The sequence below is a fragment of the Panthera onca genome, chromosome B4 (assembly GCF_046562875.1).
Source record: "Panthera onca isolate mPanOnc1 chromosome B4, mPanOnc1 haplotype 2, whole genome shotgun sequence".
NCBI classification, from domain to species: Eukaryota; Metazoa; Chordata; class Mammalia; order Carnivora; family Felidae; genus Panthera; species Panthera onca.
In genome coordinates this window covers 54,345,787-54,363,837 of record NC_138345.1, presented here as the reverse complement: position 1 = coordinate 54,363,837, position 18,051 = coordinate 54,345,787, and the positions used below count along the sequence as shown (strand labels likewise).

The window sequence follows — 18,051 nt, the reverse complement described above, 5'->3', positions numbered from 1 at the left end:
ATGCAGCTTCAGTCTTATGTCATGTAGCCTAAGGCCAAAGCATTAGTTGGCTTATTTTCCAAATAAAGTAAAGCAGTGGAAGTAATAAAACTCTGTGTTGTCTATCTGTTCAATTGTCAAACATCAAAGAGATGACACTGGAGAAAATCATAAAGGTCACAGATAATGCACTTTGTTTCAACTGACTTGGGTTACTTCCTTTGTACTTTCACTTTGTTGTGGTGAAAGCGACTTGGGCCTCAGTTGTTGTGTTGGATCTCTGACATAACCAAACTGGGATGTAAATCTTGGGACTTCCTTGGACGTGACTGTTTAATTCTCTGTACCTTAGGCTTCAGCTGGGGAAGGAAAGGCAAGCAGAAGCAACATCAGGCAGAAGCTCTGCTCCCAGTACCACCTCACCACCCACTGATTCCTACCCTCTTCCTTAACTGGGTGTCTACTTAGGGCAAAGTTCTCGGCTAGTGGACATTAATGAGGGGAGATCAGGGGGCAAGGAGAGCATACTGGAGAATACTGGAGAGATCAGGTATCTCTGTGTAGGTGTGCCTAGAGAAGCTTGGGGAAGGAGGGTCATGTTGAGTAAATTTGGAAAAAGCTTGTTCTAGGCAGAGAAAGGCAGTCTCTGTGATGGCTGATGTTAATGCTAGCAAGATGTGCATGTGTGGGAAAAGATTTGTTCTGTCCAAGCAGGAGCCACAAAAGTTAGCAGTAGGAGTAAGTGGTAGAATAACAGTGAAAAAAGAACTTTGGCAATACAATCTTAGAAGTTTGGACTTAACAGAGAAGAGGAAACTGCAGGTTGGTTGGGAGTGTGTGTGTGTGTGTGTGTGTGTGTGTGTGTGTGTGTATCTTTTTAAGACTTGAGGAAAGTGTCATTTTCCAGACGGAAGGGTAGAGAGAACTTACACTTCAGTTATCGGCTGCATGTAGTGATCAGGAAGAATGTATTTCAGGGCTTTATCCTGCTTCAAGGGCAGCAGGGTGAATCTTAGTGAGAGCTGAGGGCATCTCATTGTTCAGAGTTACCAATCTTATGGAGCAGGAGGGTGAACCAGAGAGTATGGCAGGAAGCTGGCCTTAGACATGCAATATTTGCAAACCATAGGAAGTTACTAGATACAGGTCTACTGTGGACAAGGTTCTAAATGTCTAAGTGATTTCATGTCATCTGAATTGAACTGAGGTCTAGGTTGGTGATCCCCAAATATCTGAAACCAATGAGTTCAGATGGAATTCTTTAGATTTGTTCCAAATTTTTATGCACTTTCCCCGAATAAGGTCAGGATCCTTAGAGGCTGCTTTGTCAATCCCCTTGTTTCTGGATATATTTGAGGTTTTCTTCCTTTTGAAACTAAAATAGAAAGGAAACCCTTTATCTTTTCTGTTGATCTTCCTGTACCAATATCATGTTCATAATGCCCATTATTCCTTATCTCAAGTTCATATCCCTTAATAACTTAAAAAAATAATGAAGAGATCCAAAAACAGACAAAGAGGTCTTACTGGTGCCTGATGTCCATGGGTGATTAATAAATACTAACTTTGTTTTAGGTGCTGTGAGCTCAGAGCTGGTCACAGACATGGGCCACAATGGGGAATCCTAATGCCCATTTTATATTTTCTACCAGATCAGGTCTCCTGTTTTCAACAACAACCAAGTCAGAATGATCACTCTGAAATAGCTGAAGTCCTATTGCAGCAACACTCTGCCATTTTAGCTCTGAAAGTGGTTAATCAAATTTTGGAATGATCAGCGAGCTGACATTTTTCTGGTACTGGTTCTTCTGGGTTAAGGATAAGAGGACATTTCAGTTTCTGGCACACATTCCTAGTCTGCCTGATTGGCAGCCACATCTGGGGAGCAAATAGCCAGGTGAATTAGGAACCTTAAAAAATGTTTTGTTAAACTATAATCATTAAACTGTGACCATCTGCATTCTAACCTCTTATGTTCCAGTTGGGGCTGTCCTTTGTAACAGATTATTCCTAACAGTATGTGCCAACAGACTGTTGTCTGGAAGACTTGGGTGATGGCTGAGGTTTGGGATCCCAAACTAGAGATATTTAGGTTGTCCAAGAAATTGTAACCATCTTCCTGCCATTGGGCTCTCATTTTAGAAAATGTCTGTTCTCCATCTTCCTTTACACAATGAGAGTCAAGGTTTCATTTTCTTCTCCAGCGCTCCCTAACTGCATGAATGTGGGTTTATTTCATTTTAATAATGAGGTAATAACTACAAAAATTGGATAAAAGAATAGGATGATGAAAGAAGTCGTGGGAGGACAATTTATATTTGGCATCTAAAGACCTATTACCCTGTATTTCCACAAAAAGCCAAGTGAAAGGAGATGGGCTGAAGTTGTGGGTAGGAATTACAATTATCTGTAACATCATATCCCAGAACTATTGGAATAGCTACATGGATGCTTTGGAATCTTACTTGGAGTCTAAAAGCATAGTCTGGAGACCATTTGACCCTAGGTTAGGTTTGGAGTTTAGCAAGATAAGATTTAATTGTAGTTCTCAGATTTGATGGTCTCAGTACTTGCAGCTCTGGCTGATCAGTATCTATTTGTGAGGAAAGGGAAGAGATTAGCAGAAGGTAACCCTGGCACAGATAAAATAACTGGCTCAAATACTCCTTTAATAGTTATTCCCTGAAGTCTTGACTTTTTGTGGAGGTAGCATGCTGCATGCAGTAGAAAGATTATCATCTTTGAAATAATAAAGAACAAAATTCAAATTCCAGCTCTTCTTTGTACTGGCTATATGAGCCTGGGACTGTTGTCTAACCTCTCAGTCTGTAAAATGAAATAATGATACTTATTTAACTGGGATGTTATGGGGGTTAAATGAAATAGCATATGTACATTACTTGCAGCTCAACAAATGTTGGTTCTCTTTGTCCCCCCTCAATGTATCCCCAAATTTTGGACATATACCTGGTACCCCTATTTGCCAGATCCCATTTTTCTCTGCCTCATGCCCATTCACGTGTTTCCCAATGCCTCTAGAGTTGAAGTCTAGGGCCCTGGCTTATTAGTCTGTGTTCATCCTACAAAATGACAGTAAGGATATGGAATTTTAAAAACCGTGTTAACATGAGCCATGGTTGTGGTTTTGTTCCAGTAATTTTTGCTGTTGAGTTTTGGTTGTAAATCAAAGCCAAGAGAGCTCTATCTTCCCACCCACTCCTCTCATCTAAAGTTCCTGATCTGGGGCTAGATCATTCAGGGTGGGATTCGATTCCAAACAAGTATAATGACAAGGTTGTTTATAAAGGACATTCAGGGAAAAAGAATCCATAACGTTTACTATGGGGACATTCTTGTTTTTCTTCTACCTTTTTAGTTTGAAAAATATCCAACTTACAGAATGTTGCAGGAATAGTATAATTAACACCCATTTATATTTTACCAAGGTTGAGCAATTATTAATATTTTGCCACATTTGTTTGCTATCTCCAGTGTGTGTGTGTGTGTGTGTGTGTGTGAATAAAATATGACCCATATTCAAAGTTTACTAAATGTCCAGTTTTTCTTTTTTTAAAATTTTTTTAACGTTTATTTATTTTTGAGACAGAGAGAGACAGAGCATGAACAGGGGAGGGGCGGAGAGAGAGGGAGACACAGAATCTGACAGAGCTGTCAGCACAGAGCCCGACGCGGGGCTCGAACTCACGGACCGTGAGATCATGACCTGAGCCGAAGTCGGACGCTTAACCGACTGAGCCACCCAGGCGCCCCAAATGTCCAGTTTTTCTATAGCAGAATGTTTCTGCCTAATCCCTGTGCAGTCCAGCGTTCTGCATTGCATTTGATTGTCATGTCTTTTTATTCTCCTTTAATCTGCAACAGTTCCTCAGCCTGTCATTCCTGACATGGACAGTTTTGAACAGTACAGGTCAGTTTTATAACAAATCAATATTCTTTGGAAGGTTGCTTTGTACACTGATCATTTTTTATCATTAGATTCAGGTTACACAATTTATATAAGAACATTGTTGACAGCAATGAGTGCCACGTCGGCATGGGGCACATCTTTTTCTTCCCCATTGTGTTTGTAGCATCATGCACTAGGACTGACGTTTATAAGGTGCTTAATGTTTATTAAATGAATGAATGACCTAAGATGTTCACTGCCACTTAGGTCTATTATTTTGCTACTTGAGGGCTACTCCCATTTTTATTATACATGTTTGAAGTCTTAAAGATAACACAGGACCTCTGTAATGATCCCAGAGAGAAGGGAAATGAGATTGGGACTATGATGTGAGGCAATCTGTGGAGTCTCTTTACCCTAGAACTGGGTGGTGATCATAGTGTGCTGAGAGTGGAGGATGAGTAGATGGTCCTTAGCTGGGAAAACACAGCACACAGAAACTAGGAGTACATGGCATGTTTCCTTGCCAAGAGAAATTAGTTATTTACATTTCCAGATTTTACTATATTTCCCTCCCCTCACCCCCATTAGAATCCTAAGAATGCCATAGTGAAAACTGACTTCTGTCTCTCCTACTTTCCCATCTGGGACAACCCCATAATTCTCTCCTTCTCTACACTTCATCTCTCCACACACACAATTGTGTATTTTTTTAACATTTATAAATGGTGGTTGGGTGGCCATTCTTTCTTGATTTGTGTTAAGAAAACATATAACTTTTTGGATTTTCCATGTAGATATAGAAGCTTTCATCCCTGTTTCCTGGGGGGAAATGAGGTTATGACAGTTACTCTTTACTTTTCAGAAATGTGTATTCAGGCTTCCATTTGGGGCCCTTTCTCTCTCCAGCTCTGAGTATCTCAGACATTTCTGACAGTTCTTCCTGAGGCATCTGGGGCTTGGGACTGGATTCATAGATGTAATTCTTCAAGGCTTGCAGTGCCTGATTCACATGATTCCTACCCTCTTTCTGAGAGTCTACCTACCCTTATCTTTGCAGTCCTTATTTTTACCAGGTTACAGAAAGACATCTTTTTATCTTCATGTCAGCTCCTGATTATCCACAATAATGCTAGAGAATAACATTAAATAGTGAGTGATGCTAAAATGACTTTTGTTTGATTTATAAGTGATGGAGTCCTGTCTAGAGATAATCCAGAAAGTGAACAGCTTCAGTCAAGTCAATTCATCATGTTATTCTCCCATGCTGGTGAATGGAATTTCTTCTTTGGCATCTAGTCAGGGAGGCAGATGCAAGAACACAGCATGTTCAACCCTCATTTTGTTTCATACCCACAAGTTATCTATTGAGAGCTCTGCAAAACTTATTTTCATGCCTTGTTTAAAACTGAGAACCCAATATTTAACTCACAAAACCTTTTTAAAACTGAGAACCCAATACTTAGCTCACCAAACATTAAAATCAGTAGGCAACATGTAAAACTATCAGCTTTTATAGGGTTTCCATCACACCCAAAGTAACAGCCAAAGTCTTCACGGTGACTCTCAGACCCTATGTGAAGGATCAGGCTTCCTGCTTCTCTCTTTGATCATCCTCTCCTGCTTCCCCCTTACTTATTCTGTCCTGGCCCCACATGCCTCTTTGTTATTTCTCAAAAATAGGTTGTTTTCATGACGGAGATGTTGATATGACAGAGTAGTATAGGGACCCTGAGATTGTCTCATCCCTGAAACACTGCTATATCAGCATTAAACCATTTTGAACACCTAAGAAATTGATCTGAGGATTCACAGAACAATATAATTCTGCATAATTGGAGCCAGAGAACTTGCCAGGTATGTGGTATGGAGAAGTGATTTGGTAGAGAGAAAAGCTGCAGAGCCTTGGAGTGTAGGGAGCCATTTTCATGGAGAGAAGACAGAGAGAAAGGGGGAGAGTGAAGCACATCGGGATTGCACAAGTAAAGCACTCTCCCTGGAGGTAGCTGGAGAGAAAAAGTGAAAACACTCGCAAGGGACTGGACAAAAAATCTGTTCCCAGAAACCATTGACAGGGAAAAAGGAGAGGATTTCATTGCTGCCAGGATTCTATAAACAGTGGAGTGCAGAGTGTGAAGTTTCAGAGCTCAGTGCCTGGCGGTGCTGTGGTGAGGAAGTAGGATGAATTCCTTGGAGCAGGCAATGTGTTCTGAGGGGTGCCACATGAGAAGAAGTACTTCCCCTGATTACAGTGCATTTGATAGAGGTTATATGGCCTCCCCACTAGCAAAACTCCAGGCTGACCCCAGAGAGCAGCCATGTTTGCTGTGGTATTGGAACAAAGATGCCAAAGGACAGCAAAACTGCCCTCTGTGTGTTGCACAGGCTGTGTGTTGTGATTTGTCATAATCTCTGAACCTCTGCCACAGTGTAATTGCATTAATATTTTCTGAGACAAGCTGGCACCTGGACATTGCTGGGCAAGACCAATCTCCCAGAGAGTTGGCATGGGTCCAAGTGGAGTGGTCTCTGAAGTGTGGGGTTTTTGAAACACAGTTCCATCTCAGATAAAACTTTGGAGGAAGGTGCCACCTGGAAGACAGACAGTTTGGATACTGACAGGGAAGAGGTGGGGAGCAGATGAAAACCTGAGACAAAGGAGGGAGTTTACAGGTCGGTGAGGGCAAGGGGTTCCTGTGCCAGAGACTAGGGAGCTGGGTGAAGCCATTTTCACATCTAGCATGTGCATGTGCATGTGTGCACACACACAGATGACCCTAGTAAGGTAAGTAGTGCCACCAAGTGAAGAAGGAGCCCTCACACAAAGCCCCATCCACCTGTGCCCTCCAGGCACAGCCCCAGAAGACCAGCACAAACCCCTTCCACAGGCTTATTAGTCTGCAGACTATAGTGTGCTGCAAAGTTTCAGTTATAGAAGAAACTGGATGTAACTTCATTTAGGTTTCATTCTGTGTGCTGGATCCTTTGTTTATTTGTTAATTTTCTTCCATTTTTGGTTAGGTTGTTCTCCTTTTTCTTTCTTTATTTTCTTTTTCTTTCTTGTCTAAAGAAAGAGAAAATTCTTTTTATTGTTTTGTTGTTTTAACTTTTTAATTTTTATTCTATTTCATTTTCTTTATTTTATTCTACTTTATGGTTGAAAACTTTTTTATTTTTTTAACATTTTCCCTTTCTCTTTTTTTCTGTATTCTATCCAGCTTTTCTCAATAAGCATACCAAAGCACACCTAATATCTAGCTTCCTTTATTTGATTTTTTTTTGTTTTCATTTTTTAATTTTTATTAATCTTTTTCTTCCTCCACAATGAGAAGATGGAGGAATTCATGCCAAAACAAAGAATAGGAAGAAATGATGGCCAGGATTTAATCAACAGATATAAGTAAGATGTCTGAACTAGAATTTAAAACCACACTTACTGGAGAGAGTTAGACCTTCGGCTTGTGAGCAGGCACCTTCGCTTTGCGCACAACCAAAGAGCAGTGAGCGCAAAGCCGCAAAGGGAGGCTGAAGCAGGGGCAGGGGAACCTCAGCCATAGGGGCACACAATTGCCTTGGTGGGTATATGGGTGGGGCCGAGGTTAGTGCCCAGGTGCTGCAACTGGGGCCCACGCGGGTACAGCAGGCCTGGAAGTGAAGACCCCGGACTTCGGCCAGCCAGAACCCGATTTAAAAATGGGTGATGTTGAGAAGGGCAAGAAGATTTTTGTTCAGAAGTGTGCCCAGTGCCAAACTGTGGAAACGGGAGGCAAGCACAACACTGGGCCAAATCTCCATGGTTTATTTTGGCGAAAGACAGGTCAAGTCCCTGGATTTTCTTACATGGATGCCAACAAGAACAAAGGCATCACCTGGGGAGAGGAGACACTGATGGAGTATTTGGAAAATCCCAAGAAGTACATCCCTGGAACAAAAATGATCTTCACTGGCATTAAGAAGGCAGGGGAAAGAGCAGACTTGATAGCTTATCTCAAAAAAGCTACTAAGGAGTAATAGTTGGCCACTGCCTTATTTATTACAAAACAAAAAATGTCTCAGGACTTTTTTTTGTCTTTATCAAACTTCTAGTGAAGCAGCTGGTATCCAAATCTCTTTGAAGCGATTCAGAAGCCATAAGGCCAACTCCCTGATTGGCAGGAGTGTTAACATCCAACCACGGGAACCAGTGGAACTTACTGTTTTGGAAAAATGTTTTGAAAGGGAAAGGTGCAGAGTGAGGGCAGTGCCCTTCTTAGAGGAGTGTACACAATGACCTACAGGACAAAGAAGAGTGGATAGGGTTGGCTGGGAAAGCAAGAAGGCCTTAATTTAGTGGGTGGATATTGGATTTGACAGTGGTTCTTCTTGGGGACATGGGATTGAACTTTTGTTTTGGTGTTTGGAAGTTGCTTAGATACTGAGAGAAACCCAGGGAGGAGAGGGAGGAAAGGGGAAGGCTGGGGTATTATTTCATACAACCTGGCTTCATGTCCTCTGGTCCCTCTCTACAATTCTTTAAGCACCTCCCCTAAGGAAGCACCACCTTTGGGAGAGACAGTTTCCTAATTAAACGGAGATTCACAGACCCAGGGCCCTCATTAGGAATTGCTCTTGAAATAAATGATGGTGCATATTCTTTTTAAATTTTTTTAATGTTTATTTATTTTTGAGAGAGAGAGAGAGAGAATGCAAGCAGAGGAGGAGCAGAGAGAGAAGGAGACAGATTCTGAAGCAGGCTTCAGGCTCTGAGCTGTGAACACAGAGCCCAATGTGAGACTCAAAATGAACAAACTGTGAGACCATGACCTGAGTTGAAGTCAGACGTTTAACGGACTGAGGCATCCAGGTGCCCCTTTTTAAAATTTTTTAATGTTTATGATAGTATATATTATAATCTCCTGTTTCCACCTGGGTTTGCCCTTTTCAATCTCTCTTTCTCTCTCTCTCTCTCAAAAAAAAAAAATCCTACTTATAGGAATCTCAAGATATGCTAGTCAATGAATACATCTATATACTCATTTTTTTCTGTCCTAAGTGCCTTGTATGGTTGTTTCCTAAAATTATGAGCAAATCCTAGTCCTGTGTAGTGAATATTGGGGCTGGAAGTGTGGAATTCAGAAGAGGAGGTATATGGATCCTGGTCCTGCCCTCTGAAAACTTTTAGGCAATAAAGGAATTTAAACAACACACCCAGGACACTAACATGCAGAAAGGGAAAGTTAGTTTCAACTGAGCATCAGGTTGGGCTGTAAGTGCTGGCAGGAAGGGGAGGATAGTTGGAGACGGGAATCAGTTTAGGAAAGTCTTTTTAGACATGGAACGGGGGAAATGTAAGATGAGGTTGAGAAGGGATAGTCCTGTCATAACTAGACAGGACTGAGGAGGGCATTCCTGGCAGGGCAGGTAACTTACCTAGGCCAAAGGCTCATTCCAGGAACAGTAAACAAGGATGTGAGGAGCTGAGTTAGGAAGGAGGTGATGGACCTGAGGGTAGGGGGAGAATTAATGTGGGGCTCTGACAGCTGTGTCAGAGAGTCTGGACTGAATATAAGCTAATTGGAATAATCACAGGTTATTGCACGGAGAAAGAGCATTTCTGATCATGGTATTTGAGGCTGATGTTTCTCTGTTGTTATAAACTGAATTTGTGGTAGGCTTTCTCAGGATTCCCAGTCATGGATTTGCTTTCCTGTCTATAAGTTTGCTTGTTCATCTCTTGTTCTGTCTGCTTCTGTTGGAATCATAAAATATTATTATTTAGTTCCCAGATGTTTTGTTCTTTGGGATGCTTCTCTGGTATTTACATACTTTATTGTAGCCCTCTTTCCCTCATCTTCAGTAAAAGTGGGAAGAGCACAAAGACCACCCTGCACAACACAGTTGAGGGAAACAAATGATCAAAAGCCTTACCCCTCTCTCACCCTGCCATTCAGATGGTCCTCCTCTGGGATTCTGACTCATGGTCCATGGATAGACTTCAGGAGAGTGCAGAACATTTTTTTGAGGTGGTCAACCTCAGAAGGGTGTGCGATTCAACAAATGTTAAGAATCACTGTTGTGTCTTTGTTGGGAGGTAGGTGGCTGGAGACAGCTCCCCAGACGGAGAAATGTGGTACAAGCATCCAGAAACAGTTAAAGGAGCTGGAGGAGAAAGAGGAATTGGGGAAAAGGAAATGGGTTCAGAGGTAACTGGTAGGAAGGGTGTCCCATCGTTCCTTGTTCTCCACCCTCTTTCTAGCAGGTATTTCTTCTCTGTGTTCTCCAAGTCCTGGCAATTACACGATTCCAGTTCCTTCAATTTAAATCTACTGAGTTCCTGCCATTTATTAGGCAATGAACTAGGTCCTCTCACAACATCACCTCATGCAATTCCTTTGTTGAACCTGAAGTACAGAGTGGAGTCCACCCTCCCTCAGTCATGGACTGTTAGCACCATCACTTCCTGTTAGGTCCTATATAAATGCATTTTTTCCCCTTTCATTCTTATCTCTATTCTTATTTCTCCTCCTCACTGGAGGCACTTGCTTTAGTGTATTTAGCAAATACTCTTTCAATCCATGGTCTATATGTGTATTTAGAAGCATTCATCCACTCAACAACTACACAGTGCCAACTATATGTCAGACACAGCTGTAGGTACAGGGAATACAGCCAGGAGAAAAGAAAAAGTCCTGCTTTAATAGAACTTACTTTCTTTTGGAGTGAAACAAATCATGAACAAATGAGTAAGTAAAATATATACTACCTTAAATATTAAGTGCTATGGAAAAAAAGGGTGGTGAATAAGGTATGTTGTGGGTGGCTAGGAGTGGAGTGACTAATGAAGGCTGTGCTACAAATGTACTTTTTCACAAAATGCAGTTAAGGGAGCAACTATCCAAATATCTAGGTTAGAAGTGGTACAGTTATAGGGGACATCAAGTACCAAGGGTCTGAGTTAGGGCCTGCCTGGTATATTAGGAGGCTAGTGGCTAGAGAAAAAATGAGTGGGAGAAGAGAGAAACAGAATACTGAGAGGTAGCTGGGTCAGTGACAAATACTGGAGGATTTTGCAGGCCATTGTAAATGCAGATATTGGCTTCTACTCTGAATAAAAAGGGAAACAGTGGAAGGTTTTGAGCACAAGAATTATGTGACATTTTTAACAGATATATGTGTATCCTTGATCAACATACAATATTTTTTGGGCTGTTTTTGTTTGTTTTGTTTCATTTTAAAGTTTATTTATTTTTGAGATAGATACAGAGCAAGTGCAAGAGGGGCAGAGAGAGAGAGGGAAATAGAGAATCCCAAGCAGACTCCACGTTGTCAGTGCGGAGCCTGACTTGGGGTTCAAACCCAAGAATCGTGAGATCATGACCGGAACCAAAATCAGGAGTCATATACTTAACCTACTGAGACACCCAGGAAACCCATGGTTGTTTTTTTTAATGTACATAAATGGCATTGTGCCTTACACCTCATCCCCCTTTTACTTTTCCTACCTAACATTGTTTCTGAGATCTACCCAAGTTGCTGTCTGTAAATTTACTTATTTCTCTGACCTGCTGTATAATATTTTATTATGCATATAGGACACATTTTACTTATATATTCCTCTAGTAACAGACTCTTGCATAGCTTCCAACTTCCAGCTACCACAAATAGTCCTGTGATGAATGTGCTCATATGGGTCTCCTTATGAACTTGGGAGTTTCCTTTAAGTGACTACCTCAGAGAGGGATTGTGGGGTGGGAGGATGTGTGCATTCTTAATTCCAAGGTTGTACTTCAGGTTGTACTTCAGGATGGTGGGCCCAGTTATACTCCCACCAACAGTGAATGATAGTTTGTATTTTCTCATCAGATTCCCATGTTGATCCAGTAAGGGAGGTCAAGTAAGGTTCCTGGAACTGAAGCTTAAAGAGATTAGACAAATCACCCTGGTTTATATAGACAAGCAGAAGAGCCAGGGCTGAAATCCAAAATTTCTGACATAATGTTCCTTGTTCTTGCCACTATAGCACCCAGCACTGCCTCTTCCAGAAATAATATGAAGCATCTGTAGACAAAGATATTGTTCTAATATTAATCATAATAATTATATTATATAAATATATTATAATTATCATATGTTATAATATTCTATATCACAATTATTCTAATTGTGTAATAATACTTATTATTATAATTGTATTTGAACTTTGCATCTTTTGATGCCTGGTCTAATTCAGTAAGCCTAGGACCCCCATGTGCTTAGCACTAACATCTATGCCGGTGTCTAATTAAGTTTCAAGGCAAAGTATATGGAATAAAACTGTTTTCATTATCTCAGGAGGACCAGCTAACAGACTTGAGTTTTAGTGGATGATTTCAAGGTTAGACATTTATAAAGACTAATTGATTTTAAAGTTTGGGCATTTGGGTCAGATTTTAATATTAAACAGGTAGAGTATATTAAGTATATATTGTTTGTTAGAAACTGAGCTAAGTACTACTTTACAGGTATTGTTTCACTTACTCCACACAACAACCCTATGAAGTATTACTTTTGTTCCCTTTTGACTTGTGGAAACTAAAGTTCTGAGGGCTGAACAAATTTGTCTAGAGTCACCCAGTATGTGGTAGAGTTGTGATTTGAACCTGAACCATCTACCTGCAGAGCCTTTACTCCTAACTACCAAACTGTGCTTGCTTATTGTGAAAAGAAAGCTCTTAGAATCTCTTCCCTTTGAAATTGAGGACAATTTCTTATCAGTTGGGTAGTTTAGAGCAGTCATGGGAAGTATGGGGCTAGTTGGACAAGAATCTCCAGAGGGAGAGGATGTTTGAAAATGTGCGCAAGTATCTTCATTATGCCTCCCTCTGTTCCCTGAAGTGAGAACGTCTGCCTTAGGATATCCCACCTAGATTATAGGGCCTGGGTGTGATGCCTTCCAAAAAGTAAGAATTCTCTGAGTGTTGGTGGTTGGCTGTGTAGAACTCAAGGCAACCTGATCTTTTTTAAACAAGTGTCCTCCTGTTAAAAACTGAGAACAAACTGAGGGTTGATGGGGGGTGGGAGGGAGGGCAGGGTGGGTGATGGGTATTGAGGAGGGCACCTTTTGGGATGAGCACTGGGTGTTGTATGGAAACCAATTTGACAGTAAATTTCATATATTAAAAAATAAAAAATAAATAAATAAAAAATAAATAAATAAATAAAAAGAAATTAAAAAAAAAATAAATAAACAAGTGTCCTCGGGGCGCCTGGGTGGCGCAGTCGGTTAAGCGTCCGACTTCAGCCGGGTCACGATCTCGCGGTCCGTGAGTTCGAGCCCCGCGTCAGGCCCTGGGCTGATGGCTCGGAGCCTGGAGCCTGTTTCCGATGGAGGGGCAGAGAGAGAGGGAGACACAGAATCGGAAACAGGCTCCAGGCTCCGAGCCATCAGCCCAGGGCCTGACGCGGGGCTCGAACTCACGGACCGCGAGATCGTGACCCGGCTGAAGTCGGACGCTTAACCGACTGCGCCACCCAGGCGCCCCGAGGACAAACAATTCTTTATCATCACATGTGCCTTATACCTGCCATGAATGATGTACCGTCAAGGTTTTATCACAGTTGGTTTTCCTCTCATACTTTTCATTTTGCTTGCATTCTACAAGGAAAGTAATACCATTTATATTTTTACCTGAACCAGGTTTATAAAGGTTGCTTGGCTGCAAAGTATGTATCTCAAAGTCAAGTAGATAGGAATTCTGGATTATGTGCTCTTTTCAGGTTTCTTTTCTCAGTTTGTGTATTTGTTCAACAAATATTTATTGAGCACCCAACTCACAGTCTAATTGAGGAGACAGGAAGCTGACCTGGAATTTTGATTCATTAGGATCAATGGCACATGGGGGAAGCCCGGGTGCTATGAGAGCACATATGGAGGGTAGCATAAGAGTTAGGGGAGGCTTCCTGGGGAAATAACTTCTGAGCTGGGAGCTGAAAAAGAAGTGGAGGTTAGTATGTGAAGGGGCCAAGAGGGTATTAGAGACAAGGGAACATGGTGAGTGTAGAAATCACCACTAGAGCAGGAACTGGGCAGGGGATGAAGTTGAAGGAATAATCACAGGTCAGATGATGAAGGAAGGAAGGACTAGGAAGGAAGATCAGTGGGAATCACCGAAGAGTTTGAAGCCTGGGGGTGGGTGGGGGACATGTCAATCACATTCACAGTGTAGAAAAGTTCCATGAATTAAGAAGTGATCACCCCCCTTATCTATCTCATGTACTTGTTAGTAAATCATAAAATTGGAACTGGTGGTGGCAAATAAGGAGTGTAGATGGATTTGCACACGGAAGGTCTGATCCATAACCCAAGAGTTCCTTTTGATAATCTGTAGAGAAGACTTTTCAATGTTGACTTGATTTTTCTATCTTTAGAAACCTCTGACAACATTTCCTAAAATTCTCTCAAACCAAGTCTGAGTAGGGAGGAGAGTGGGGGCTGCATGACTTTGCTTTCTCTGTTCTCCACCATTCATTTCCAGGATTTTGCTATGAATTTTTCATTCAAAGCCTTGCTTCCCATTGGGGAGGGACACATTTGAATAGCAGCAGGGGAGGAGAGGGAACCTCACGCAAATTCCTTCATTAAGAAAACATATTTGGCATATTGAAAGCCTGGTTGAATGAGTTAAAAATAACTACTTATGAAAAATTAATAGGAGTTCCAAGTGAATGATTTAATATAAGCTCACAGAGCAGGGCAGATTCTCCAGGCTGCTGGCAGCTGACATCACAGATGGTGCAGGATGTCTATAGAGCATAGTGTGTCCAGTGAGCAGAGTTCCTGCAGAAATGAGCTCATCTTATTTACTGGAATCCAAAGAGGGAAGAGACAGAAGAAATTGTTTAGGTTGTGAGCTTCTGAGCTAAGTGACTTACTTCTTTCCTTCCTACCCATCATACTCTCATAACTATGGATGTAAAAATTGTAGTACATTTTGCCTGATTGCTTCATGAAAGCGCCTTTATATCTCTTCTCCCTTCTTAGAAATGGATTGTTGGTTGGCTACTGCACCCATCTCTCCAATGTTTCCTTACTAAACAGCCTGCTCCTCTCCTTTTTGGAAGTAGTTATGAAGGTCTTGCCCCTTTCTCCCTCTTCCTCTCTTCTCACAACACCCTGTGGGCCTAGGTGGGTAAAGGGAAGGGTTTGGACTATATACCCTTTGTCATCACTGCAGTTAAGTGGAAGATGCAGAGTGAGGAGGAAGGGGGACAAAGTGACATCTGACTTTGGCTAGCTGATTTTTGGGCTAAAGATTTTAAGACTGGGAGACCAATGGGGGCACCTGGGTGGCTCAGTAGGCTAAGCATCAGACTTCAGCTCAGGTTATAATCTCATGGCTTGTGAGTTCAAGCCCCACATCAGGTTCTCTGCTGTCAGCACAGAGCCTACTAAGTTCCTGTCTCCCTCTCTCTCTCTGTCCCTTTGCATTTGGTGCTTTTTTTGTCTCAAAAATAAAACCATCAAAAAAAATACTGGGGGGGCAATATTTTTAATTTAAACTCAGGTGATATTTGAAAATATAGTTATGTAATTGCAATCAGGCCCTCTAGTCAATGAATTAATGTGCCATAATTCATGCTCAAGCATGGCCCAAACATCCCACATGTGAATTGTTGCACAATAAATTCATGCCATCTTGTGTCTTATAGCTTAATTAGTACATGAAGCTACATGATATGTACCCAAATTTAAATATGTCATGTAGTTCATTAAAAAGCAGAATGTTGGGAAGTACTTGGCACTTTTCTGGGGGAAAGCAAGGTTGGTTTTTCTGTGATGTCCTTTAGTGTCAGTTTCTGTGATATTGGGCTTCTACAGGTAACCTGAGACTTCTAAGCGTTGGTTGAACACCATTGTTCAGTAAATACTTATTGTTTACTTAGGCATTATGGAAGAATAACACATATAAGATGAAATACGAAGCATCAGCTTTCAAGCCTGAGCAATAGAACTCAGCAGTGACAACCCAACTTGGCTTAACTGAGACTCAGTGAACCCAGCTCCAGACTCTCGGCTCTCCACACTTCCTGCAGCTCTCTGATCCTAGAATCTTCAACTCCAGCTACAATGCTGAGTCAGGCACTTTTCAGATTTGGTCAAAAGCTGCTACGCAGACGTCAGCTGGAACATTTGGTGACTGAGGATGTCCCATGCAGAAGACTGAACACTCTGGATTTAGTGGCCCTGGGTGTGTGCTCTACAGTGGGTGCAGTTATATATGTCATAGCTGGTGAAGTGGCTAGAGATAAAGCCGGACCATCCATTGTGATCTGCTTTTTGGTGGCCGGCCTAACTTCTGTGCTGATGGGGCTGTGCTATGCAGAGTTTGGTGCCCGTGTTCCCCATTCTGGCTCTGCATATCTCTACAGCTATGTCACTATAGGTGAACTCTGGGCTTTCATCACTGGCTGGAACCTCATCTTTTCCTATGTTGCTGGTACAGCCATTGTGGTCTTTGCCTGGAGCTTAGCTTTTGACAACCTGTTTGGGAACCAGATCTCTCAGACCCTGCATGAAAACATCTTACTGCATGTTCCCCAGGTCCTTGCAGAAATTCTAGGCTTCTGTGTTGTGGCCCTTGTGTTGTTGCTTATCGGATTGCTGACTCTGAGGGCTAGAGAGTCAGGACTGTTTACCAAAGTAGTCACATTGGTGAGCCTTTTAGTTCTCAGTTTTGTCATCATCTCTGGTTTCATTAAGGGGGACCTGCACAACTGGAAGCTCACAGAAGAGGACTACGTAAAGGCTGGACTCAATGACACCTCAAGCTTGGGGCCTCTGGGCACTGGAGGATTTGTGCCTTTTGGCCTCAATGGGATTCTCCATGGAGCAGCTACCTGTCTGGCATTGTTACCAGAGTTGAAGAAGCCCAGAACCCCCAGCGTTCCATCCCTATGGGCATTGTGATTTCACTGTTCATCAGCACTTTGATGTATTTTGGTGTCTCTTCAGCACTTACACTTATGGTTCCTTACTACCAGCTTCAACCTGGGACCCCCTTGCCTGAGGTATTTCACCATATTGGCTGGGCCCCTGCCTACTATGTTGTAGCTTTTGGATTTTTCTGTAGTCTTTCTGCCAGCCTCTTGGGCTATATGTTCCCCATACGTCAGCTGATATACATGATGGCAAAGGATGGCCTCCTGTTCTCTGTCCTTGCCAGGATCCAAACTGGCACATACATCCCCATAATGGCCACTGTGATCTTTGGCATTATCGCAGCAATCATGGCATTCTTCTTTGGACTCACTGATCTTCTGGACTTCATGTCAATTGGGACACGGCTAGCTTACTCCCTGGTGGCCTTTTGTGTTCTCATCCTCAGGTATCAGCCTGAGGTGAAGAAAGGGGGAAATGAAGCAGACGTGCAGGATGAGAGTGGACCTGCAGAAGAGAAGCTGACTCTACAGGGGCTACTTTTTCCAGGCAGCTCCACCCCCACTCCACTCTCTAGCCGGGTTGTCTATGTTTGCTCCTCACTGCTTGCTCTGCTGCTTACTCTTCTTTGCCTGGTGCTGGCCCAGTGGCCAGTTCTGCATTCTGGAGCTGCAGTGTGGATTTCATTGGTTGTGCTGCTCCTGGTGCTCATCACTGGGATCACTGGGGTCATCTGGAGACAGCCGCAGAGCTCCAGTCCCCTTCCCTTTAAGGTCCCTGCTCTGCCTCTCCTCCCACTACTGAGTGTCTTTGTGAATGTTTACCTTATGATGCGGATGACAGCTGGCACCTGGGCCCCAATTGGTTTCTGGATGCTGATTGGGTTTGCTATCTACTTTAGCTATGGGATCCAATACAGCCTGGTTGCTGAATCCCACTTAAGTTAGCGCTACACTGTAGAACTTGAACTCAGGAATGCAGTACATATTTGTTTTGACATCATCACACTTGAATGCAGTCCGGTCCCCTGCACAATAATGGTGAATACTTTTGGGCACATGGAAAGCTAGGCCTCCCATGGCATGTTGTTTGGGGGAACATGAATAGAGTTGTGTATTTATTGTGGAGCAAAGAATATGTCTTTACATTTCCTCCCCCCCTTTGTTTTTACTTGTTTCATTATCAGTTGCATCCATAATTGCTTACCGGCTTTAAAAAATATTATTAAAATAAACTAGAAAAGGTGTTTTTGTTTTCCTTGGATAAATAT

At 42.2% G+C, this 18,051-nt stretch overlaps 1 protein-coding gene, 1 long non-coding RNA gene and 2 pseudogenes across 6 annotated transcripts in view; all 4 read left to right on the top strand.

Annotated features, from left to right (window-relative positions):
* Positions 1-18,051, top strand: part of LOC145715613 (uncharacterized) — a 338,798-nt gene that overhangs the window by 211,910 nt on the left and 108,837 nt on the right. The gene's annotated exons all lie outside the window — the stretch shown is intronic.
* LOC132694626 (cationic amino acid transporter 3 pseudogene) overlaps positions 1-18,051 on the top strand; it is a 156,495-nt pseudogene that overhangs the window by 104,741 nt on the left and 33,703 nt on the right. The window lies entirely within an intron of this gene.
* LOC132683390 (cytochrome c) lies at positions 7,544-7,927 on the top strand. The gene has a single exon (XM_078445353.2). It carries the CDS (start codon positions 7,580-7,582, stop codon positions 7,895-7,897), a length of 318 nt encoding a protein of 105 aa, XP_078301479.2. The 5' UTR covers positions 7,544-7,579; the 3' UTR covers positions 7,898-7,927.
* LOC145715612 (cationic amino acid transporter 3 pseudogene) lies at positions 15,791-17,984 on the top strand (annotated as a pseudogene).